The 25,059-nt window shown below is 46.4% G+C and overlaps 1 protein-coding gene across 3 annotated transcripts in view; it reads left to right on the top strand.

Moving 5' to 3' along the window:
- The window catches only part of grin1b (glutamate receptor, ionotropic, N-methyl D-aspartate 1b), a 57,334-nt gene extending 37,056 nt beyond the window's left edge, over nucleotides 1-20,278 (top strand). For 2 of the 3 annotated variants that reach the window (XM_087849590.1, XM_087849589.1), the window contains 9 exons: nucleotides 1,438-1,602; nucleotides 3,323-3,441; nucleotides 4,530-4,642; nucleotides 4,720-4,868; nucleotides 5,541-5,698; nucleotides 5,773-5,934; nucleotides 6,668-6,777; nucleotides 6,870-7,015; nucleotides 19,546-20,278. In XM_087849590.1, coding sequence (XP_087705716.1) covers nucleotides 1,438-1,602; nucleotides 3,323-3,441; nucleotides 4,530-4,642; nucleotides 4,720-4,868; nucleotides 5,541-5,698; nucleotides 5,773-5,934; nucleotides 6,668-6,777; nucleotides 6,870-7,015; nucleotides 19,546-19,611 — 1,188 coding nt within the window. In that variant the 3' untranslated portion in view covers nucleotides 19,612-20,278. Of the gene's footprint in view, nucleotides 1-1,437; nucleotides 1,603-3,322; nucleotides 3,442-4,529; nucleotides 4,643-4,719; nucleotides 4,869-5,540; nucleotides 5,699-5,772; nucleotides 5,935-6,667; nucleotides 6,778-6,869; nucleotides 7,016-14,521; nucleotides 14,630-19,545 lie in introns of all 3 variants that reach the window. The other variant, XM_087849588.1, reaches the window with a different exon arrangement.
- The last annotated feature ends 4,781 nt before the right edge of the window (nucleotides 20,279-25,059 follow it).

Raw genomic sequence — 25,059 nt, 5'->3', positions numbered from 1 at the left:
CTTGTAGTTATAACCAGAAGAGGCGCCCCCTGCTGGCCACCTCCAGGATACAAAAAAACATTAAGAATAACATTTTAAACAAAAAGGCTACGTCCATCTTTTACTTACAGTCTGTGAGTGTACCTGCACACCTGTTTGAGTATTTGTGTGTCACATCAGCTCTCTGCTGTAATCAGAGTATCCTGATCCTGTAACCCTGTGAGGGATGACGGTCAGGCTCTTTGCAGCTGACTGTGCTCGTCTCTCGGGTGGATCTGAGGCGTGGAGCTCAGGTGAGCCGACTGACGATGATGAAGGCGATGAAGGACGTGTGATCTGTGCCAGCACGTTTGCAGGTCGGGGTTACATTAGATACTGAAACACATTAAAACACATTTCCATCCAGCTGCAGGCTGATGTTTGCAGGAGCGACGTCACGCACCAAAACAGCTGTTCTGTTCACGTGGCAACAATAACATGGCTGCTGTGAGGCGAGCTGTCCCAGCAGGTGTAGGTGATGGTCAGCTGACAGCATAAGCTCCACCCTCTCATCCAAATATGGTCACTTCTGGAAACTAAAAAACAACATGGCGACAGCGGAGGCTCTGGCCATCTTTCATATACAGTCTGTGGAGTAGTGGCGGCGCGTTGAGGAGAATTTGTGTGTGTGGATGTTGTTCTTGGCTCTGATTGGCTGTGTCATCAGTGAGCTGGAGTAATGTGATTACAGTTCATTCTCAAAAGTAAACGGACAGTCTCTGCTTTACGTGTGGTTATCTGTGGCCTGATGATGTCATCGCCATCTCGCTCTCTCTGACCTGCTTACCGATTCATCCCCAGCTCGTCGCCCAGGCTTGTTGCCATGGCGACCACCGCTCCGTCCCTGACTCCGACCTTGCCGGAGCCGAGAGACATTTATTCATCTCTCTCTCTGCTGTTGCTCTCCTTCATCGCCTCCTCTGTGCTCTGGATCCCCCCCTCCTCCTCTTTCTCCTCCCCCCTCCTCCCCCCCCTCCTCCTCCTCTCTCTTCACAGATTATTCACGCCTGAAATCTGCTTTATGCTCCACGTATACCCAGCTCCTGAAGGATGATGTTTCCTGTTTAGTCGATCACATGAAAGCATCTTGTTCTCCTTCATGTTTTATTCAAATCTGAGCTCAGCCTTTAAAAATGCAGCCGCTTCAGACAAATCTGATCCTCCTTTATTATTTAAAGCCAGAAACTTCAAACCTGCCAATCAGGGATTCGCTGTGCTCCTCCCGGCGGATTGGCTCATCAGTAATCAATAATGTGATCGGGCTGGAGCTGCTGAGCACACCTCACAGTGTTTGTTGCAGCTGATGTGGGTTTGCAGATATTTAACGCTTTGACCTGCTGCAGTGAGGTCACGAATGTTACCATGTAAAAGGAAGTCAAACCTTCATTAACAGAGCTCCGCCCTCCCTCCCTCCCGCAGGTGAACAACAGCAACAAGAAGGAGTGGAACGGGATGATGGGGGAGCTGCTGGGAGGCCTCGCCGACATGATCGTCGCCCCGCTCACCATCAACAACGAGCGCGCTCAGTACATCGAGTTCTCCAAACCGTTCAAATACCAGGGGCTCACCATCCTCGTCAAGAAGGTGAGCGAGGACGTGCAAACCATGACGAAGGTTCCTGATGTGACGCTGTCATGACCAGAGATGGGCAGTAACGCGTTACTGTAATCCGATTACTTTTTTCAAGTAACGAGTAAAGTAAGGGATTACTATTGCAAAAACGGTAATTAGATTACCGTTACTTTCCCGTAGGAACGCTGCGTTACTGCGTTACTAAAACCGTGATTTTTTTGCGAGAATGTCTCATGACAGTGACGTAAGCGAGTGCGACGTTCGTGACAACAGCTGTGTGCAGATCAACAATGGATCATATATCGAGTGCAGGAGTATGAGCGTGCAGCGTTTAAAGCGTGGAAGTACTGACCTTACTTTGAGTTTGATTCCATAAAAAGTGACAAAAACATTAGTGTCCGTTGTGCGTGGGAAGAAAACTTCTTTTTACAGCGAAAAAACCCCTAAACTTCCAAACAAGCACCGAGTAGCTACGACGTAATGGGAAACTCACAGAGAAACTCGCGGATTCTTCCACTGACCGCTGCACACCTGCACCAGGGTAACCCTCCGCCTACCCCACTCCTGCTTTACAGGTGAAAATAGAGCAACAGGACCGCTAGTCTTTGACTTTATTTATTTTCTGCTGTGTTTTACTTGCATCTATTTGAAAGACTGAGTGTAAACACAAAAAATATTTTATTTTATGTGCTGGAATGTGCAGAAAATAGGTTTAAATGTTAAACTAATTTCTTCCAGTCAGAGAATGTTGCAGATAATTAAATTTTTGCTTGATGCATAAAGTTAAAAGATTAAAACTAATAAAACAAGTTTTAAAAAGAGACTTTTCCATTTGATTACATTTTGTATGATGATTATGCAGAAAAAGTAGAATTGGGCTGAAAGATCTATCACTTTATCACCTATTCAGGTTGTAAATCGTGTTTTTAAAAAGTAACTAAGTAACTATGTAATTAATTACTTTTGAAAATAAGTAATCAGTAAAGTAATGGAATTACTTTTTGGGGGAAGTAATCAGTAATTAGTTACTGATTACTTTTTTCAAGTAACTTGACCAACACTGGTCATGACACAACAAAGCGGTGATGCTCAGCCTGAGCCGGTGTGAGAGCAGCAACTTCTTGGCTAATGCTAACTGACTGTGATTGGAAAGTTGTGATCTCACCGACATGGAGATAACAGAGCATGTCACTTTCACATGCTCTTGGGAGTCCCTGCTAGTGTGCGGAGTCATCAGCCTGCAGACACCTGGGCCAGGTGAAGATGGAGGACGAGGGATAAACTGTTCTCAGTAAAGTTCGTGTTGAGGAGTCGTACTCGCTCCCGTCTCCTGACTTGCTGGGCATGTGGCTGAAAGCTCAGCGCTGACTGTTACTGTGAGAGAAGCTGAAGTGAGTGACGATTGGCTGAAGCGAGGAGGTGCTGCATGGACATTTGTGAAAGCAGAGCTGTAGGCCCCGCCCATCAGCGTGCGAACTACCCAGGTTTCTCGTTCTCACGCTGCGAGCCAAGCCGGACAAAACTTTAATTAGTTCATTCATTAAAAATAATCTTCATCAGTAAGAGAGCAGCTCGAAGAACATTAAAGGTAATGGTGGCCAATCAGGAAGGAGCTGGCTTTAAGGAGGCGGAGCTAAAAGAGTTCAAACAGCTGATAAAAGATTCCAAACTGTCTCAGATAATGTTGGAAATAACATTAATGACGTGTGTGTGTGTGTGTGTGTGTTCACAGGAAATCCCTCGCAGCACTCTGGACTCGTTCATGCAGCCGTTCCAGAGCACACTGTGGCTGTTAGTCGGTCTGTCGGTCCATGTGGTGGCAGTGATGCTTTACCTACTAGACCGGTTCAGGTAAACCAACACCACGCCTCAGACCACGCCCCCGCCCTCCAAAGAGTCACTCAGCTGTCGACTCGTGTTTTAAAACAGCAGCAGAAATCCAAACAAAACGTGTTATTAACTCATCCACGTGTTCGGTCGCACGTTCAAGCCCCCGGTCACAGGAGTGAGACGGTGCTGGTGAAAATGGCTATTGGCTTTCAACAAAAACAGCCATTCCTAATGTATGGGCAGAAATCTGTGCCATCAGAAACTGAATTTGAATTAGTCTAATTTGAAATTGAATTTATGGTTTGAAAATGAATTGATTTGCTTTGAAACTGCATTTTATCCTTTAAAAATTCAGCTCTCGAATAATTTCAGTTTCAGTTCTACAATTCAGTTTTTTGGGACTTACATCCGGTTCCGGTTCAAGTTCAAGAAACAGTCGATCATATTTGTTTGTCAAAGCTGAATTCAGGGCAAACTACACTAAATTAGCATTTTTAGCTAACAGCTACAATAAGCATAAAAGTTACTGTACGGCTATCATTTGTTAACATGACGCTTGTTCTTATACATGTAACACATTTATTACCAACCTGAGAGTTTATCCGCTGCTCATTCGACATGACGAATGACTTCTGAAGTCTTAATTCAGCTCATGATGCTGTAGATTCCCGTCAGTAACACTTTCGGTCCGCTAGTAAAACGTAGCTCTATTAATCTGCGCTTGAACCGGATGTAAGTCCCAAAAAACTGAATTTTGGAACTGAAATTATTCAAGAGCTGAATTTTTAAAGGATAAAATGCAGTTTCAAAGCAAATCAATTCATTTTCAAACCATAAATTCAAATTACACTAATTCAAATTCAGTTTCTGATGGCACAGATTTCTGCCCATACTAATGAGCGCTTCATTTGGTCTGTTACCGCACGTGAAACGTACATACACGGGACAGGTGTAGGCGGGGCTACATGACGACAGTGGGCGGGGCTTGAGAGCAGCCGTACAGAAGAATGACAACGAGGGTGTTGAATCCCAGTCTGTGCCCAGGGAGACACTCAAAGTGATGTACCTGTGATGCAGTTGTGAAGTCTAACATGGCTGTGTGTGTGCAGCCCGTTCGGAAGGTTCAAAGTGAACAGCGAAGAAGAAGAGGAAGACGCCCTCACCCTGTCCTCGGCCATGTGGTTCTCGTGGGGAGTGCTGCTGAACTCTGGGATAGGAGAAGGTAAGAGGATGCTGAAGGTAAAGCCGGTGGCGACACGCCGCTACCTGCTGACAGCGCTGTTTCCTGTCTGCGTGCAGGAGCTCCCAGGAGTTTCTCGGCCAGGATTCTGGGTATGGTGTGGGCAGGGTTCGCCATGATCATCGTAGCTTCATACACTGCCAACCTGGCAGCCTTCCTGGTGCTGGACCGGCCTGAGGAGCGCATCACTGGCATCAACGACCCCAGGGTGAGGATGCACTACGTCATCTTCACAGGAAGAGGTGGTAGTTAAAAGGATGCTCTCTGTGTCTGATGCAGCATTCAGGGTCCTTATAAAGAGTCTGTAAAGCTGAAGCCTTCAGTCTCCTGAGACACGAGTGGGTTCACACCTGTTTGGTAAAAACTGGGCCTTTTAAAAAGCTTCAAAAGTGGCTCACACTCGATCGTCTGTCCAGTCTGTGCCTGATCACAGCCCGTCATTTGTTCCTTTTAAACCAGGAAAGTCTACAAAGACCAAACCTGGAAAGCGCCCAGCTCTTCGTCTGAGAGAGGACGGTTTCCTGCATTAGCAACGTCACCTGGACTGAAGTCAAAGATCCAAATGTGTGAAATGATCTCTGAAGTCAGTCTGAGAGCCAGCTGGGGCCGGTTCTTCTGTAGGACGATGAGATGAACCTTTATTGGTCCACACGTGGGAAACAAAAAAACACTCACAGCAGCGTAAATGTTTAAAAGTTACAGTTTCAACTCAGGGAACGTAAACAGATGTTTTTCCTGGTTTTGTTCATAAATGTGTTAAACGACGGGGTTCTCCTCGTCTCGAGTGAACCGACCTGCTCTCACGCAGGTGCGACCCTCACAGGTGTGAGGAGAGCGTGGTGTCAGAGATCATGTCTGACGCTGTGCCGTGTGCTTTCAGCTGCGTAACCCATCAGATAAGTTCATCTACGCCACAGTGAAGCAGAGCTCGGTGGATATCTACTTCAGAAGGCAGGTGGAGCTGAGCACCATGTACCGGCACATGGAGAAGCACAACTACGAGAGCGCCGCCGAGGCCATCCAAGCTGTGCGAGACAAGTAAGCAGAGTCAGCACACCTGTGGTGAACGCACCTGTTGTACTTCTGTCAACACGTCCGCCCTCCTCCCGCAGTAAGCTTCACGCCTTCATCTGGGACAGCGCCGTGCTGGAGTTTGAGGCGTCGCAGAAGTGCGATCTGGTGACGACAGGAGAGCTGTTCTTCCGCTCCGGATTCGGGATCGGGATGAGGAAGGACAGCCCGTGGAAACAGAACGTGTCTCTGGCTATTCTCAGGTACGAAAACCTTCAGGTACTGCAGCCCATCCTGGGTGTGTTTTAGCGAACAGGAAAACTTTGAGAAGCTGAAAGATGTTTCTGTTGTGTCACAGCGGTTCTTTCACCAAAGACACATTCTGATTGGCTGCGAGATTGATTGAGTCATCACCGATGATGGCCAAGAGGATTTCTACTCCGCCGACACACTCCTGAAGCGACCAGCGGGAGGGTGTTGGTGGAGTATTACAGCTTTCCTCCCCCTCGTAATGTCGAACCATTTTCCCAAAATATTGATTCTGTTCATCTGTTCAGTGGGAGAAGGTCTCTCTAGGAGCCTTCCCCTCTGACAGATGTCCAGCTGGGATAACCACGTTTACTCAGGGCCTTCTTCATGTTCTTCTGCTCCTCTGCGTCTGTGGGATGTGTTGGCTCTGTGCTGTAGGGTCATTAATGATGATGAAACTGACCTCAGCACATTGTTAGTGCTGCTAGTGTCAGTACAAAGTGTGCATCTCTGGCCTTAAGTACTCTTAATTGATGATTAGAGTCAGTACAAAAAGGCGGGCGAGATGGCAGGACACGCCCACACGAGACCATCTCACAGGAGGCCCTGCCAGGGCCGTGAAAACATAAGTGAGTGACCTGTGGAGGATGTCACACAGACACATCTCCACATTACAAACAGCTGAGCACAAACCAACATCTGAGCCATCAAATACGTGTCCGCTCACGCTTCATTGACTCTCCACAGTTCTCATGAGAACGGCTTCATGGAGGATCTCGACAAGACGTGGGTTCGATACCAGGAGTGCGACTCCAGGAGCAACGCCCCGGCCACCCTCACGTTCGAGAACATGGCGGGTAGGACTCAGTGCTGCCTCTGCTGCATGGCCGTTTAGCAGACGTTACCTGTGAAGCGTTTCACGCCGTCTCTCGTCACCTGTGCCCCTCAGGTGTGTTCATGCTGGTTGCTGGAGGCATCGTGGCCGGGATCTTCCTCATCTTCATCGAGATCGCCTACAAACGGCACAAAGACGCCCGCAGGAAACAGATGCAGCTCGCCTTTGCTGCCGTCAATGTGTGGAGGAAGAACCTGCAGGTACGCGCCTCTACTTTACTCTACTCTACTCTACTTTACCTCACAGCGAGGTCATTATAGCCAGCAGCAGGATCAGGATCAGGATCAGGCCTTTGTTTTTACGTCTGTTAGGAAAAATCTGCATCTTTGCTGTTTAATAGGAGAAGCATGAGTTCTGTGCTCAGGATGAAGGGTTGTGTTAATTAAACTGACTGCTGATCATCAAGAGCGTGCTCACTGATGCTTGGTTAGCTTTCAGTGGCTCCGTGAAGCTCGGGTCGTTTTCTGATTCACCGATGAGTGATTTATTCTGTAACTGTGACCAACAAGTGAAAAATACCCAACCTACAGCCCAGAGCCCCCAGAACATGTCATTTTCTCTTTTGTGAGTTTAGTCAGAGTTTAATCTGAGATTAGTCTGAGATTAGTCTGAGATTAGTCAGAGTTTAGTCAGTCAGAGGTTAGTCAGAGGTTAATCTGGGGTTAGCCTGAGGTTAATCTGGGGTTAGCCTGAGGTTAGTCTGAGGTTAGTCAGACATTATTCTGAGGTTAATCTGAGATTAGTCTGAGGTTAGTCTGAGGTTAATCTGAGGTTAATCTGAGATTAGTCTGAGGTTAATCTGAGGTTAATCTGAGGTTAATCTGAGATTAGTCTGAGGTTAATCTGAGGTTAGTCTGAGATTAGTCTGAGGTTAGTCTGAGGTTAATCTGAGGTTAATCTGAGATTAGTCTGAGTTTAGTCAGACATTATTCTGAGGTTAATCTGAGATTAGTCTGAGGTTAGTCAGACATTATTCTGAGGTTAATCTGAGATTAGTCTGAGGTTAGTCTGAGGTTAATCTGAGGTTAATCTGAGATTAGTCTGAGGTTAATCTGAGGTTAATCTGAGATTAGTCTGAGGTTAATCTGAGGTTAGTCTGAGATTAGTCTGAGGTTAGTCTGAGGTTAATCTGAGGTTAATCTGAGATTAGTCTGAGTTTAGTCAGACATTATTCTGAGGTTAGTCTGAGGTTAGTCTGAGGTTAATCTGAGGTTAATCTGAGATTAGTCTGAGGTTAGTCTGAGGTTAATCTGAGGTTAGTCTGAGATTAGTCTGAGGTTAGTCTGAGGTTAATCTGAGGTTAATCTGAGATTAGTCTGAGTTTAGTCAGACATTAGTCTGAGGTTAGTCTGAGGTTAATCTGAGGTTAGTCTGAGATTAGTCTGAGGTTAGTCTGAGGTTAATCTGAGGTTAATCTGAGATTAGTCTGAGTTTAGTCAGACATTAGTCTGAGGTTAGTCTGAGGTTAATCTGAGGTTAATCTGAGTTTAGTCTGAGTTTAGTCAGAGTTTAGTCTGAGGTTATTCAGAGTTTAGTCTGAGGTTATTCAGCCCACTATTGAGTTACATAAATGAGGAAAGCTCGGTCGACTCCGTGGTTTTATTCTTGGACTCTCACAGAGCAGCTTCGCATGATTCACGATTCATAATAATCCTTCTTTATCTGACGCCACCCTGCAGCTCGTCTTCTGTCTGAGACAAGCCGTTCTAGCTCCTCCCCCCTTAAGTCAACTTTTCCCCAATTGGCTGCCCATTCTAAATACAACGTGCAGGAAGTGGGTGTAGAAAACCACCACTATGACATAATCAAAATATGAACTTTGACCTGCTGCTTTCTGTAGTGATGAGTTTGTGGACTGTGTGAGGTCAGCAGCTGTTTCCACAAACGAGTAAAACCTGAGGCGACGTTTCTCTCCCGTCCTCACTGAGACACTGAAAAACGCAGCGTTTTGAAAACGACTGTCCCGTCGCAGTGTGGGCAGTGAAAACGGAGACTTTCTAAAATGATGACACATTTTAGTCATGTGATGCAGTCATGTGACCTATTAAACTGAGATAGTGGAGGGCGTTAAACAGCAGGTGTTCTGTTTGACAGCCCTAAAAAGATCAACATCAGCCTGTCGATGCTCCTGAGAGCTTTTCTTCACATTCTTTAATTCTCACTCGCTTTTGTAACTTTGTACTTTTGTGTTACTCGCAGCAACGACTCCACCTCATTGTGAGTCCATTTAACAAACTCGCTGCTTGTCCTCCACGTTTTGCTGCGACGCTTCAAAGAGCCGGAACGTAAAGAAACGGCAGAAAGGAGGCAGGTCGAGTCTTCTTGCGTTTCACGCATGCGCAGGACTGGAAACGTTTTGGGCCGTTTCAATGTGGACGCACAACTCTGTGAAAACAACTGAACACGCTAGTGTGGACGCGGAGCGTTTTCAGACAAAAACGCCGTTTTCCAATGTATCCGGGTAATATGTTGGAGAGCCAAAACATGTACAGTGTAAGTCACAGTGATAATAACGTGGCGTGCTAACATGTGCTGGGATGTAAACCTGCAGCTCGTTGCTCTTACAGTCAGCAGTGTTGGGGAGTAACGGAATACATGTACCGCCGTTACGTATTTAAAATACAAAATATGAGTAACTGTATTCCGTTACAGTTACCGTTTAAAAAGGTGGTATTTAGAATACAGTTACTTTGTTGAAATAAATGGATTACACGGCGGTACTTCCCTGTTTCATATTGTGGCGGGTCAGGACTGTTTGGGTTTTGTTTGACAGCTACGTTCTGTTGTTCCAGGCGGCGTTACGGTTGCCATGGTTACAGGGTGACGCTCTCTCTGCGTGTTTCCTGGGTGAGAGAGCGCCTGTTGTTGTTGTTGTGCTAAGCTAACAGGCAGAATGCTACAGGTATAGCTCTAAAGAATGTAGCATCATGGGCAGTGTAGTCCGTGCTGCAGGGAGAATGGACTGCCATACACGTTATGTGTCTGTGAGCGAGGGAGGGAGAAAAAGGAAAAGTACGAGCTGTCATCGAGCAAAAACGGGAGCTGGAAGCATGTAAATATACTAATAACCACTGCAGCCAAGAAGAGAGCCTGACGAGCCCAGCTGTAAGTAAGCTATTAAGACTCGACTGTACACCGTGTTCGTGTTTTCCTCTGAAACAATAAGTTCTGTTGGAGCAGCCTTTCAACGCCTCTCTCTGTCTCTGCTAGCAAAGTTGACCCAGACAACAAAGTAAAGCTAGTTTTCAGCTACGAGCCGACACGAACCCACCGTATTAGCCAGAGGTCCCTTTACTACGGTTCGGAGCCGCGGACCTTCAGTAACAGTAATAAATCACAGCAATAGTACATTCATGTAGTTGTAAACAGCATGATAATATATTAAGTAATCCAAAGTATTCAGAATACGTTACTCTCATTGAGTAACGTAACGGAATACGTTACAGAATACATTTTGGGGCATGTAATCTGTAATCTGTAATGGAATACATTTTAAAAGTAACCTTCCCAACACTGACAGTCCTGGGATGGCAATGATGCGACCCAGGCTTTGATATCATAATAATAATACTGTTGAGCTCCTGCTGTCCTCCTCACGATTAATTCATTTTCTTCTAAGCTGCTTTATTTTTTCTGTAGCTAACAAATTAAAACGATCTCCTAAATATATCCTTCATCACACTGAAGACTGAACACTGGATTTGCACGATCAGAAAACAGGAGAAATCTGCTCGCTCTCTCCTTTGTTCCAGATGTTTTCTTGCCAGCAGCTGTGCTCAGCTGTCACATGAATAAGCTGCTGTGCCGGGATTAGCACTTCAAACAGCAGCCGCTGCAGGCTAGCAGTTAGCTGAGGATGATTAGCACTTCACACAGCTGTGACTGAGGTGTTAGCAGCTGGAGGAGCTCGGAAACACAATCATCTGTATTTTCCACAGATTCCTTAAACCTGTTGTGGTTTGGAGTATTTGCTAACATGTAATAGGTGATTATTCACGTCACACGAGCCCAGGTTTCAAATAACGATGGATCACTGTCTACAGGTTTACTTATCGAGTCCTTTGCTGCCCTTCAGCAGGCTTCCAGAAAATGACCAATTAGAAGAGAGCAGACTTCAAGGGGGCAGGACGTTCAGACAGCTAGCCTCAGACAGACCCGTCTGATAGGTCCCCGTCCAGCAAACCTGCTAACACTCGTGTCTTCCTGCGTTTCTCTCCCAGTAACGATCGACTGACGGGCTCTCGTTTCCCCCCAGGACACCCCTACAACGTGTGACACTCAAACTTCATTCTGAGAACACTCACGTCTGTAAGGTGACCTGTAGGGGTGGGGGGGCTTCTTAAATAGCTGTTTGTCCAAAGTTGCTGATCATGCCGATGGCGGCCATGTCTTTGGGTGGGTCACGTAGACGTCCTCCTGACACTATTAGAAGACGTGGTGGAGGACATGAGGACAGATGGTCAGCAGGAGGAAGTAAAACCAAAATAAGACACAGAGATACCAAAGTAAAGAACATTCAGGGGAAATCTCCCAGACAGAGACAATAATCTCACCAAAGCTGAACGTTATTGATCCGTGAGAACGCAGTGAAACGGTGACGTCTGTACAGTGATGTCACCGTTATATTTGGGGATCCAGACACAGAAAGACTCTTTAATGAAAACACTGAACATTTGAGTTCTTGTAGGATGAAACTCGAGCATCTCTTTGCTTTGTGTGGTTTGCTGCTGTTTCCTTTTCATGCACGTCTCAGTGAAGTCAGCAGAGTCCAGGCAGGAAGCGTGTTCATCCTAATGGCTGTTACTCTGTAATGATGGTGTTTTTTTATTTTTCATGTGCTGTTACTGACTGCTGCTCCGATCCAAGTCTTCCACTGTTCTGTCACTGGGCCCAGAAACAGCTCACTGGGACCAGTCTGCCCAGTTTAACCAGTCTGACACCCAGTTTGGGCCTTTGGCTAAACCTGTGTGTCAGATTAGTGTTTTTGGTTTCTCTGTTTTGAACTGAACGTGTTTCTGAGAGTCCAAACGAGAGCTGGGTGTGAAATTCAAACAGATTCTCAGCTTCTGTTTTTCTTTTTATCAACAAACCTGCAACACAACAGTAACTGTAACTGTAACTGTAACTGACTTTGTACCTTTAAGGCTTCGCTGCCACTGGTCAGCTGTGGTTTCTCTGCTTCAGGCTTCCCAGTACATCTGAAAATGTTGACACTGAAAGAAGAAGCTGAAATGTGAGCAGAGGTTAAGGTTATACTGGTTATACTGGACCAGTGTCGGTCAAGCTACTTGAAAAAAGTAATGGGATTACAGTAACATGTTACATCTCTGCAGTGTTGCTTTGATATTTGCATAAAAATACGTTTCTCTCAGTCAAGTTTTTCATTTTGGTGGGCGCTGAGTTTGGTAACTATAACCCCGCCCCCACCTATGACATCACGGGTTCTCGATTGTTCCAGCTGTGACCCGTGTTTGCGCCCTCGTGCGGTTTGTTGGCAGTAAAAAGAACAGAGCGAGAACGTCTCGCCACTGATGCCCAGCTCTCACCTGAACTGTCACTGTGGTGGGTCAAAGGTCAAACTTATATCTTCATACGATGTTAGAGGTCAGACACCATGTGATCATCAGCCATGTGCCGCCGCCCTCCCCCGTTCTGTTTTCTGTTCCCCGCCCTCCCCAGGAGAGATGGCATTATATCAGCAGAGTGTTGGTATAATGATCGCACGTGTTCGCGGCTTCATCCGGGCCTCATACGCCATCTTTGTTCCCCCTGCCTCACCCCCCTCCCCTGCCCCGTACCCCTCCCCCACGATGTTTCCTTTGCTTTGAGGTTGATTTCCTGTCGTGTTCCTGTGTTTGAGCCTCACGTCGGTGTCTCCCTGCTGCTGTGTGTTTGTGTGGGCAGTAAAACAGGACGGCGCTCCTCCGTTTTACTGAAACATCACTTCATCTGAAGCTGTAGGGATTCAGGCTCTGTGCAGCGCTCGGAGGCAGTTGTTGTAGAAATCAAAGTGAACTGAACGAGAGAACAGCCCCACTGACACATCACAGGGATACGCCGTCAGCCACAGCATTAGAAGCACCCAATCACCTCCGTCCTCTGAGCCAGCACGCTGCACGCAGGCGTGAAGTAATTAACCAATAACACGCACACAAATACTCAGAGGTGGGCGGGGTGTTTAACCATAAAACTCAGGAAGTCTCGGGGGGGGGCTCGGGGGGGGCTCGGGGGGGGCTCGGGTGACCGGCGTGCCTCAGGAAACCGACCCAGCACGCTCAGGGAGAGCGATAAAGAGCTGCAGACACAGTCAGACCAATCACAACTTGAACATGGAAATGGTCGTGGGTATATCACAGCTGGTTGTTCTAATAATTGACGCCAAAATAAAAGGTGGAGGTGACTCTGGGTGGATGTGGATCAGATCTCCTCGTCATGTTCCTCGTTGGTTTCCAGTGTGTCCTGACGATGGGAAATGAAACTCTTCATCAGACTGGACGCTCTTCTTCTGGCGCTCCACGGTCTGCTCTGACTCTTCTGACCACCAGGTCGTTCAATGGCAGCTGGACGTCTTTTTACCCTTCATCCAACAGATGAGGTGGTGACTCACAGCTCTGATGGTCAGCCACCTATAACAACGTCAGAAGATGCTTTTCCAGTCAGTGGAAGCCTTACTGGAACCTCGAGGTGGTTCACTTGATGACAACGACCACCTCAGGTGATCACCAGGTAAATAGGAACAGCTGATAGAGTTGAAGCGTCTGGGATGACTAAAACAACGAGATTGTGTTACAGGTCACCAAGCACCTTTCTGTTTCTGAAGTCTCCAGCACACCTGTGGGGACAAACCAGTGAGGTCCTATCAAAGGTAGAGAGCAGCCGAGTGTCTCCTCCTCAGGAAATGACGTTTCAAACATGTAGGCAGGCAGTGACCCGTCACACAGCTCAGTGAACGAGTGTTCGATGTTGGAAAGAAGTCAGAGCGCTGCGATGCTTTGCTCTGTCTCTTCTTTGCTTTGTGCTGCAGGAGCTCTTCTGTGGGGTCAGGTCTCAGTGGGCCTCAGGCACCCACGACCTGTCCCTGACTCGACCACAGTTCCTCCTTTAGATCTCCTTCACTGGTTACGCAGAAATCATCTTTCAGGGTCCAGAGAGGAAAATCACAGAAGTAAACAGAGCTCAACAGAAGGACGATGGCCGTGCTCCTGAAAACCTCACGGGCAGTAATGAGACCAACACCCTGAACAGCAGGAGGCGCTCTCGCTCCGTGACTTGAGCCACAGTCATGACGATGATGAAGGTTCAGACACAAAGGTTCACTTTAACAACCTTCACCTGCTTCCTGTTAAATCCACCAGCTGACCTTCGATTAGACGACACGCCGCTAAACAAGAAACAGCAACAAGACACATAAATACTGAAGGAACGATAGCCCCGCCTCCGCCTGCAGCTGCTCTCCTCATCACGCCACTTTAGCTTCAAACTTTCCATCGACTCGACTTCCTGCTTCCTGCTAAATTATTACTCAGGCGAACTGTTAGTGGTTCTAATGTTGTGGCTGATCAGTGTGTCTGACACACACACACACACACACACACACACACACGCTCTACCTGACAGCACACACTCAGGTGTGTCCTCATGCAGCTAGTCGAGTGTCTCTGCTGCGTGTTAACGTGTGTGTGCACCTATCGTATGATTTATTTTAGGATAGGAAAAGTGGTAGAGCAGAGCCCGAGCCCAAACTGAAAACCTCTTTTAGGTCCATCACCTCGACCTCCGACCTCAAACGCCGTAGGGCCTCCGGGGACGCCACGGTAAGGAGATGAAGACCACCAACCCTCCTCCCTCCTGTCCTCCACGTGTCTTCTGCTTCACTCCATCTTTTATCTGTTTGTCTTTCTTTTCTCTGCTCTCGCTCGTCTGTAATCGCCTCCTGTTTGTCTTCGGTTCGTCACGTGTGTCTCTCGCCCTCTCGTCTCATCTCCAGCTCCATCATCTCCTTGCTGACTCATCATGGCCGCCCGTCTGTCGGTCAGCCATCATTGCTTTCCCACCTCCATCAGCTCATCTGTCCCACTGAGACAGACAAAAGGCGACAGACTGAAGACAGAAAGAAACGTCCGGTTCGGTCCGCCCAGGCAGGTCAGGGTCCGCTTGTTGGGTTTTCACACGGTTCACATCGTCCTCTTGCAAAGGAGAAGTGAAGAGGGTCAGATTGTGTGGTCTTTCTTCTCCCGTCTTTGTCCTGTCTTTTGATCTGTCCTTTGTCCTGTCCTTTGTCATTTCTTTTGTCCTGTCCTTTGTCCTGTCCTTTGTCATTTCTTTTGTCCTGTCCTTTGTCATGTCCATTGTCCTGTCCTTTGTCATTTCTTTTGTCCTGTCCTTTGTCATGTCCTTCGTCATGTCCTTTGTCATTTCTTTTGTCCTGTCCTTTGTCATGTCCTTCGTCATGTCCTTTGTCATGTTTGTCATGTCCTTTGTCCTGTCCTTTGTCCTGTCCTTTGTCCTGTCCTTTGTCATGTTTGTCATGTCCTTTGTCCTGTCCTTTGTCCTGTCCTTTGTCCTGTCCTTTGTCCTGTCCTTTGTCATGTTTGTCATGTCCTTTGTCCTGTCCTTTGTCCTGTCCTTTGTCCTGTCCTTTGTCATGTTTGTCCTGTCCTTTGTCATGTCCTTTGTCCTGTCCTTTGTCATGTTTGTCCTGTCCTTTGTCATGTCCTTTTTCATGTTTGTCCTGTCCTTTGTCATGTCCTTTTTCATGTCGTTCGTCCTGTCCTTTGTCCTGTTCTTCGTCCTGTCCTTCGTCCTGTCCTTCGTCCTGTCCATTGTCGTGTCTTTGTCATGTCCTTTGCCCCGTCCTTCGTCCTGTCCTTCGTCCTGTCCTTCGTCCTGTCCTTCGTCCTGTCCTTTGTCATGTCCTTTGCCCCGTCCTTCGTCCTGTCCTTCGTCCTGTCCTTCGTCCTGTCCTTTGTCCTGTCCTTCGTCATGTCCTTTGTCATGTCGTTCGTCCTGTCCTTTGTCCTGTCCTTTGTCCTGTCCTTCGTCATGTCCTTCGTCATGTCCTTTGTCATGTCGTTCGTCCTGTCCTTCGTCATGTCCTTTGTCATGTCGTTCGTCCTGTCCTTTGTCCTGTCCTTTGTCCTGTCCTTTGTCCTGTCCTTCGTCATGTCCTTTGTCATGTCGTTTGTCCTGTCCTTTGTCATGTCCTTTTTCATGTCGTTCGTCCTGTCCTTTGTCATGTCCTTTTTCATGTCGTTCGTCCTGTCCTTTGTCCTGTTCTTCGTCCTGTCCTTCGTCCTGTCCTTCGTCCTGTCCTTCGTCCTGTCCATTGTCGTGTCTTTGTCATGTCCTTTGCCCCGTCCTTCGTCTTGTCCTTCGTCCTGTCCTTTGTCCTGTCCTTTGTCCTGTCCTTTGTCATGTCCTTTGGCCCGTCCTTCGTCCTGTCCTTCGTCCTGTCCTTTGTCCTGTCCTTTGTCCTGTCCTTTGTCCTGTCGTTCGTCCTGTCCTTCGTCATGTCCTTTGTCATGTCGTTCGTCCTGTCTTTGTCCTGTCCTTTGTCCTGTCCTTTGTCATGTCCTTTGTCCTGTCCTTTGTCATGTCCTTTGTCCTGTCCTTCGTCCTGTCCTTCGTCCTGTCCTTCGTCCTGTCGTTCGTCCTGTCGTTCGTCCTGTCCTTTGTCCTGTCCTTCGTCATGTCCTTTGTCATGTCGTTCGTCCTGTCTTTGTCCTGTCCTTTGTCCTGTCCTTTGTCATGTCCTTTGTCCTGTCCTTTGCCCTGTCCTTTGTCCTGTCTCTCTCTGATTGGTTGTTTCCTCTCCTTCCTGTCCTGTCATCTCTCTGTCCCTTCATTTCCAAATGTCCCCTCGCCCTCACAGGTTGCCCAGCAGAGACTCGTCCGTCTCCTCTAACTCCTGTCTGTTTCAGCGTCTGGTCGGCTGCTCGGGTCTTCCTGACCATCTTTTGTTCCCACAGGACTCGGCTGTTAACGATCTATAAATGACCTCAGTGCTGTTACTGTGGCTGCTTCAGATCTGAGCGAAGCTGCAGGATTTCTGAGGTCTGTTTTCCTGCAGCGTTGATGAAACTCTCCGCCTCAGTCGGACGATCTGAAATGTGCCAAACTTTGTGATGTGTCTTAAAATCTGCAGCGTTCTGGCACATTTTGCATCCCTCCTCCCTCCAGATAAGCAGTGGTTTGATGTAAAGGGAGTCAAAATAGTGCCAAAGCGTGTCATCTCAGGGATTTAAGGAGCTGCTGCACGTTAAACTGTTTCAGTGAGGAGAGCTCATTGAAACGCTTTAATGTTCATGAGCAGCAGAAGAACCAGCTGCTGATCACACCCAGCCAGCTGAAGCGGGTGTTGGAGCACAGCTGACTCATTTCTCTTGTGATCATCTCTCTTTATTTTCTATATGAGTGTTTTTCTCTCTCAGTGGATTTGAATGGTGTCCAGACTACATGCTGTACTACACACACACTGCCTCTGTCCTCCTCTGCAAGCACGACCGACTGTAGGCTCAAAACACACCCGCACTCTAAACCAGACCCCCAGCTTTGCCCCGCCTCGCTGCGGGCAAACTCCATCAGTCGTCACATTAGCAGTGGTGGAAAGTAACTAAGTACTTTTACTCAGAGTACAGCATTGATTGTGGTCTGCATTGGATGGCTCCCTCAGTGGTTTCTGATGTTTACATGAGAGGAGCTAACCCGCTCACGATTCACACTCGAAAACAATCCTGTCTACAACAAGCCAGTTTACTGTCTCTTTAAGTCCCTCGTCTCTAAAAGCCAGCTTTCATCTGATTGGTTAAACTTTGGAAGCCACTTCCTACTCAGTGCTTTGGAGATAAAAAGGTGAAAAAATCTCCACAAGCTTATTTTGTCAAAAAACACTGACATTCACACGAAAATGTTTATGTTGCCATAAAAAACGCTAGCATGAAAACAATTCATGTTAGCATAAAAAAAACAACATTAGCATGATCAAAACTGTGCATTAAGAACAGCTTTGATCTTCTTCATCAATTCTAGTTTTTTATTGTAAACAGCACAACAGCTAAAACTACGTAACATTCTGCATTTTGTTTACATGTTTAAAGTTGTGGCTACAAATGCATGAAGAGCGTGCTGGGCTCTTAGCATGCTAGCATTAGCATGCTTATGTTGTAACTTATCGATAATGCAGCACTGTGCAAAAGTCTTGTGCCACTGATCATGTCTTTATATTTTAGTGTCAAACAGTTAAACTTATTGTGATTTTTAAACTGGTCTCCAGCCACAGAGCTCCAGTCTTTCCAGAGAACTGTTAGTGGAAAACTAATCTTAGCATGGTGTGCAGTGTGACAGAAGACGCAGTGTCAGGCCTACACAAACAATCTACATATTTGGTGGATATAAATAAAATAAAATTGTTAGAATCACACAAACAGTGTTTCTATGCTACCTACTGCTAGCATAAAAACACTGATGTTAGCATGAAGAATAAGCTGCTGTGTTTTTGCGCTTTCTGCTAACAATCCCATAAAATCAGCTGAACTGGAGACACAACATTTAGATGAACAGAACCAACTTTCTATGACGATTAAACAGGCGTCGACACGTTCTAGTGACAGCGTGACATTTAAAAAATATCAACATTTTTCTTTACATGTGATGGTAATTGTTATTGTGAGTCAGAACAGTTAAGATTACATTAAGCAGAAAAAATTTAGGTTAAAATCATATAAGAAAATGTAAAAACATCAATAATAACAAAATAAATTAACTAGCATTAGCATAAAATCAGTGACCCTCAAATGTTGTCAGTAACGATCTATGCTAGAATAAAAAATGAATGTTAGGATTAAAATCCCTGCAGGAAAACTGATTTCACAGTATAAATTTATATATTATACATAATTTAAAAATATGTGCATTAAAACTTAATTTAGCATCAGAAACTAATGTTAGAAAAATTGTCTTATGAAGTGAGACAGAGTGGTGAGGTCCACAGTGAACGTCTGTGGGAGTGTGATCATCATTTCGTCCATACTGAGAACAGCACTCGGTCGTGAGTCCCACTGTGCTCACACAGCAGACAGACAGCCTGCTGTGTGCACAGCATGGCTTTGATCATTTCTCTGTCTTAGAGAAACTCACGTGTGTTTTGCAGGCCTGTGTCAACAACGCTGTCAGGCTGACACACAATCAGGTTTCCTAAAGAAACCAACGCACACTGTTGGGAATCGAACCGACAGCCTGGCCTGTGCTGCTGCTTCTGCTCACACATGAAAGTTTGATGCTGCCCGTGGCAGAGCTTCAGCCCGGCTCACACGATGGGAGACTATCTTTAATTCATGTCCAGCAGCCTGAAACCTTTAAGGGACGGTCCTTTAAAACACGTCACAAAATATCACGGTGAACTTTGTAGACGAGTGAAAAGTGATGTAGGATTCAAATGTCCAGCCCTGCACTGATGCCAGGATATTAATCTGTTTAAAGGAGGTAATTTTTAACGTAACGATCCTGAGTGTCTGCAGTGAAGTCTGACAGGCTCGCTGTGTTAGCATGTTTACGCTAACAGCTGCTTGTGTGCAGGTAACACCTGAGTAAAACACCTGAACGCTTCCTCCACTGCTAATAAGTCCTTCAGATGAAAACAGGAATGTAGGCAGGACCCATGAGAGGGTACAGCTCAGGATCAGCCAGTGTGTGATGCTGCTGTTTATAACCTGTGTGTTTGCTCTCTCTGTAGCCGTACCCGACCGACATCACCGGCCAGCTCAACCTATCAGATCCCTCCGTCAGCACCGTGGTCTGAGAGAGCGAGCGAGCTTCACTGCTGCTGCTGAGCCACACAGACACACACTGACCCTCTGGATACACAAACACACACACACACACAGATGGACAGGAAGGATGATGTAATGACAGCAGGGCTTTTGGACGGTATCCCATAGTGACACACACACACACACACACACACACACACACACGCTTACCTTTATTCCTTATGGGGACTGAAAAACTGATCTGGAACCTTAATGCTGACACTGAACACTTTAAAGCATGTCCCCATAATGTAGAAATGTCCCCGCTGTAGAAATGTTCCCACACTGTAGAAATGCCCCCACAATGTAGAAATGTCCTTATAATACAGAAATGTCCTTATAATACAGAAATGTCCCCATAATGCAGAAATGTCTTTATAATACAGAAATGTCCTTATACTACAGAAATGCCCCCACAATGTAGAAATGTCCTTATAATGCAGAAATGTCCCCATAATGCAGAAATGTCCTTATAATACAGAAATGTCCGTATAATGCAGAAATGTCCTTATAATACAGAAATGTCCTTATAATACAGAAATGTCCGTATAATGCAGAAATGTCCTTATAATACAGAAATGCCCCCACAATGTAGAAATGTCCTTATAATGCAGAAATGTCCCCACAATGTAGAAATGTCCTTATAATGCAGAAATGTCCCCACAATGTAGAAATGTCCTTATAATGCAGAAATGTCCCCACAATGTAGAAATGTCCTTATAATGCAGAAATGTCCCCACAATGTAGAAATGTCCTTATAATGCAGAAATGTCCGTATAATGCAGAAATGTCCTTATAATGCAGAAATGTCCCCACAATGTAGAAATGTCCTTATAATGCAGAAATGTCCCCACAATGTAGAAATGTCCTTATAATGCAGAAATGTCCCCACAATGTAGAAATGTCTTTATAATACAGAAATGTCCGTATAATGCAGAAATGTCCTTATAATGCAGAAATGTCCCCACAATGTAGAAATGTCCTTATAATGCAGAAATGTCCCCACAATGTAGAAATGTCCTTATAATGCAGAAATGTCCCCACAATGTAGAAATGTCCTTATAATGCAGAAATGTCCCCACAATGTAGAAATGTCCTTATAATGCAGAAATGTCTTTATAATACAGAAATGTCCTTATAATACAGAAATGCCCCCACAATGTAGAAATGTCCTTATAATGCAGAAATGTCCCCACAATGCAGAAATGTCCTTATAATACAGAAATGTCCTTATAATACAGAAATGCCCCCACAATGTAGAAATGTCCTTATAATGCAGAAATGTCCCCACACTGTAGAAATGTCCCCACAAAATTTGCCTAAATCACAGGACCCCACAAAAATATCAGTAGAAGCATTTACAAACATTAAGCAGCACACACACATTTTAACAAACACACACACCATCTGTCACACTAACTCCCACCACACAAAGCAAACACACACTTGCCTTCCTCTGCTTGTAGCTGTCTGCCTCCTCCCACCAGAGGGTCTTTTATTTTGAAAGAACTGTTTGGGACTGGTTTCCTTTGGGTGGATGTCTGTGGTGTTGTACAGTTTGTTCTGTTGATCGCACTGAATTATCAAAAGTATGACTGGTTTTGGAACTGGTCATAACTGGCGACGCCGTTCTTCTTGATCTGAGTCCGTGAGCCTAAATTGGGATCGATCTCCAGGATCACCTGTGTCCCCGATTACTGATTACAGTTTGGCCGGTGGGAGGAGCCTCTGGGACAGGAGGTGGTTCCTTTACACAGAGTCACAGATGTCGCCCGGATCACCGAACCAGAGTGTGGGATCATCCCACTGAGGTTTTTGGGTGATGTCCTTTCACAGTGACGCATGACCTGTTAGCAGGAAGCTCCGCCATTTTGGTTCAGCGATCCAGAAAGTTTGTTTCTCTGTGTTCAGGAAAATTTGGTAAAACTTTATTTGAACCTTAAACCCGCTTCTTCACTGTGCATGGACATGGGGACATTTCAGTCTATTATTGGCATTGATGTCATCACGTCTCCGTAATGCAGAGTGTCCCCACAGTGCCTGACTGTCTTCATCAAGGAAAAATGTCCCCGTAATACAGAGATGTCCTCGTGCACGTAAAAGGGATGCTTTCTGCCCCAAAAGCTCCTCCCACCGCCCCTGACAGTCCCAGTGCATGCTGGGAGATGTAGTCACTGCCCCTCCTCCACTGATGATGTCAGTCTCCGCCTACCTCCACAGCCCTTTAGCTCCAACCTGATGTCCCGTGGAAAGCTGCTAACTCCACACAGAGCCAGCTGGAGTTAGGAGGCTTCCACGTTTTTGGTGTTAAGAACAGCAGCCGGCCGAGCGCGTCACCGAGAACACGCGCTCTGAGAATCGACCTGCAGGCCGAGCGAGCTCAGCCCGTCTGTCAGCACCAAGACGTCAACCAGAAAGTCCATGAAAAGCTAACAGCGAAATAGTTTTAATTTATTTACAAGCTCAGTTTACAGTGACAGATCAGTGGCTGTGCTGTGTGACGCACTAACACACATTAATACCTTTGTATTTATGTATATTTATCAGACACGTCTGTATGTCGGTGTCTCAAACACATCTGTACGGGCAGATGTTGTTTTTATATGAATGTTTTTACAGTTTTGAATATGATTTAGAAACATTTAGAAAATCCACATCAGTGAAAAACATGTTTGTTCTTTTTACGGGATAAAGTCCAATCATTTCATTCAGAAACGCCCTCATAAGGCACGTTATTAATGATGACTTTTACTTTGGCACAGTTTACTTCCTGTGCACTTCACAATAAGAGTACTGCTTTGTTCCAGAAATGAAAGCTGAATAAAATGATGTGATAAAGTGTCGATGTCGTCATGTGAGCGTCAGGTTCCTCTCAGTGTTGAGCTGCACGTTTCCGATTCTCCTCACACCGACGTGTATTCGTGCCGGCGTGACCTGTTCAGGTCTGAGCAGGTTTGTGACGAGTTGGGCTTCACGCCGTCGTTCTCGGTGACGCTCGGCTTCACACCAGGCGAGCTGCACCAATCGCTTCACAGCTGGAGCACATCTGCAGATTCAGCCTGGTGATGGGAGTCTAACGCTGATCCGCAGACTCATTCACGCTCTTATTTTGTTTAAACTGAGGAACACGACTCGGAGGTTTAGAAGTTCTTTGGACAAATGATTAAGGAGTAAACTCCAGGAGCAAAACAAAAGTGGTTTCAATGTGACGCCGTTTAAATATCCAGGCATCACAGAAATATGGAGGCACTTCATGTTGATTTGTTGAACTGACTGTGGGGAGGAAGAACTCCCTCTGAACAGGAAACAGGTAACACGGGAAACAAAGGAAGACGTTCATGTTAAAAAAAAAAGAAAGTCAAGAACAAAATATCTGAAAGTTTTCCTCAGCTGTTTTTAAGAAACTGTCTTTTATTTTGAAATTGCCAAATCACTTCAAAGTAAAAGACAGTTTCTTCTTTTTAAACGTATTTATCGGTAGTATTAATTTAGAAACTTTGAGTGTTGGTGCAGCTCACCCTAAACTGTGTCACATGACACGTGACGTGCTGTGATGTCACAGTCTGTATTTATTTTTGCTGTTTACTTTGTTTTTGATGTAAACACACTGTACAGATGATGATGATGATGATGAAGGTCTCACCTGTAAGAAGTTTTATTTTTGTGTTCACATTTTACTTCCTGTATCATAAAAACTGAAACTGTAGAAGAAGAAGTTTCCCTCCGTCTGTGCACCGTTGACCTTTGACCTCCAGCCCGGTTAGTGTTTGGTTGTTTTTTGACACATGTAGCCGCTCGACTCGAGTCGAGTTTCAGCGATTCCACTGCAGACATTTTACTCTAATCCACTTCCTGTGTCAGACAGGAAGTGGGGTGTTGCTGTAGAGCTTGGTGTGTGATTTGTTTCAGATTTTAGCGGCGCTGTGTCATCACGTGAACACTTTTGAACCCGTGTTTGTGTAACTGAGCTTAACCTGCCCGTCGTCTCTGCCGACGACACTTTCAGTAATAAACTAATATTTATTTGAAACGCGTCCGAGTTTTTCTGCCTGTGACATCATTCGTGGCGGTCTTGTGAAAACCACATATCTCCACTGTGACCAGTTCTTAAACACGGCCAGAAGTAAGCGGACAGTTGGGTGAGCGGCTTCGTCTGATCCCTCGCTCGACCAGGAGACAAGAGGCAGGCCGTCATTAGGCTGAACCACCAGAATAAACCAATCAGAGAGCAGAAACTGGGAGTGTCCAAACCAGCTGCTCACTGTTAAAATGAACAAACACATAAAGTCATGAAAGACGACGACAGAATGATTCACCACATCGAGCCGAGTCAGGAGCGCCGAAGGTCGACAGCCAGGACACGCCGTCACGGATGGAAACAGCAAGCTGCAAACTCCGGGAGCGCCCAGGAAGGTCGAACGTTATCACAGCCAACGAAAGTGCACACGTGTGAAAACACGTTTGACAGGTGGAGCTGGGTGGAAGTTTAACGATGGAGAGAAAAGAGCGGAAAGCAGAGCATCCGTCTAACACGGCGGAGGCAGCGTTATGGCGTGGGCACAGGGTCTGGTGTTTCCTGAGGACGTGAGCGGACGAGCTCTCCGGCGGCCAAAACAACCCAGGAAGTGAGATTTTCCCAAAGCTCGTCAGCTGATCTCAGGCCAGCGGAGTTTGGTCCTCACCGAGTCTTACCTTCATGTAATCACGTCTGAGTGTTCACGCTCAACGACAGGTAAACCCTCCAATCAAAGCTCAACGTTTGGTTGTATTGCAGGGGTGGGTGTGATTGGTGGGGAGCGTTGGGAGGGGCTTTGTGGTTTGATGTGGGGCTGGTTTTGAGGCGGTACTCTAAAGGTTTGCTGTGATTGGCTGCTGAGGAGAGGGTTTGTTGGTATTTGGGTCATCTGTTATTTACTGGTATAGTTTCAAAAGTATTTAGGGGGGGTAAGCGGGTTGGGGGGGTGGGGTTGGGGGGCGTACAGGTGAGTGGTTATTGAGCGTGCTCAGAGACGATGATGCCGCTCTGCATCACTGCACAGCAGTTTGTGTGTGGCTGCAGCTCGAGGCTCTGCAGCTGTTTTCAGTGTGCGCCGCCTCATTGTTGACTCTCAGTCTGAAGGTCACGCCGTGATGCTGCCGGTCAGTGCACTGAAACTCAGCTGACCACCTCCGACCGGCCGCTGTGATTGGCTGAGCCGGCCGTGTTACACAGTTACAAAGAGGAAGAGGCTGCAGGTGTTTGGTCTTCGCCGCAGACGCAGAAGGAAAGGAGCAGACAGGTGAGTGTTTCTGAGCTGAACGCTCGCTCTCAGCTGTTTACAGAGCCTTCCTGTGCCTGCTCGGTCAGCTGGAAACCTCGTATGTGCAGGAAAAACCAGCAGCTCCGTGCATGAAAACTCAGACCAGACCGGGCCTCAGACAGGGACTGGTTAGGGACC

This window comes from Neolamprologus brichardi, chromosome 12 (assembly GCF_056152115.1).
Source record: "Neolamprologus brichardi isolate AB-2024 chromosome 12, ASM5615211v1, whole genome shotgun sequence".
In the NCBI taxonomy this organism is placed as follows: domain Eukaryota; kingdom Metazoa; phylum Chordata; class Actinopteri; order Cichliformes; family Cichlidae; genus Neolamprologus; species Neolamprologus brichardi.
This window is presented reverse-complemented; position numbering and strand designations above follow the sequence as displayed.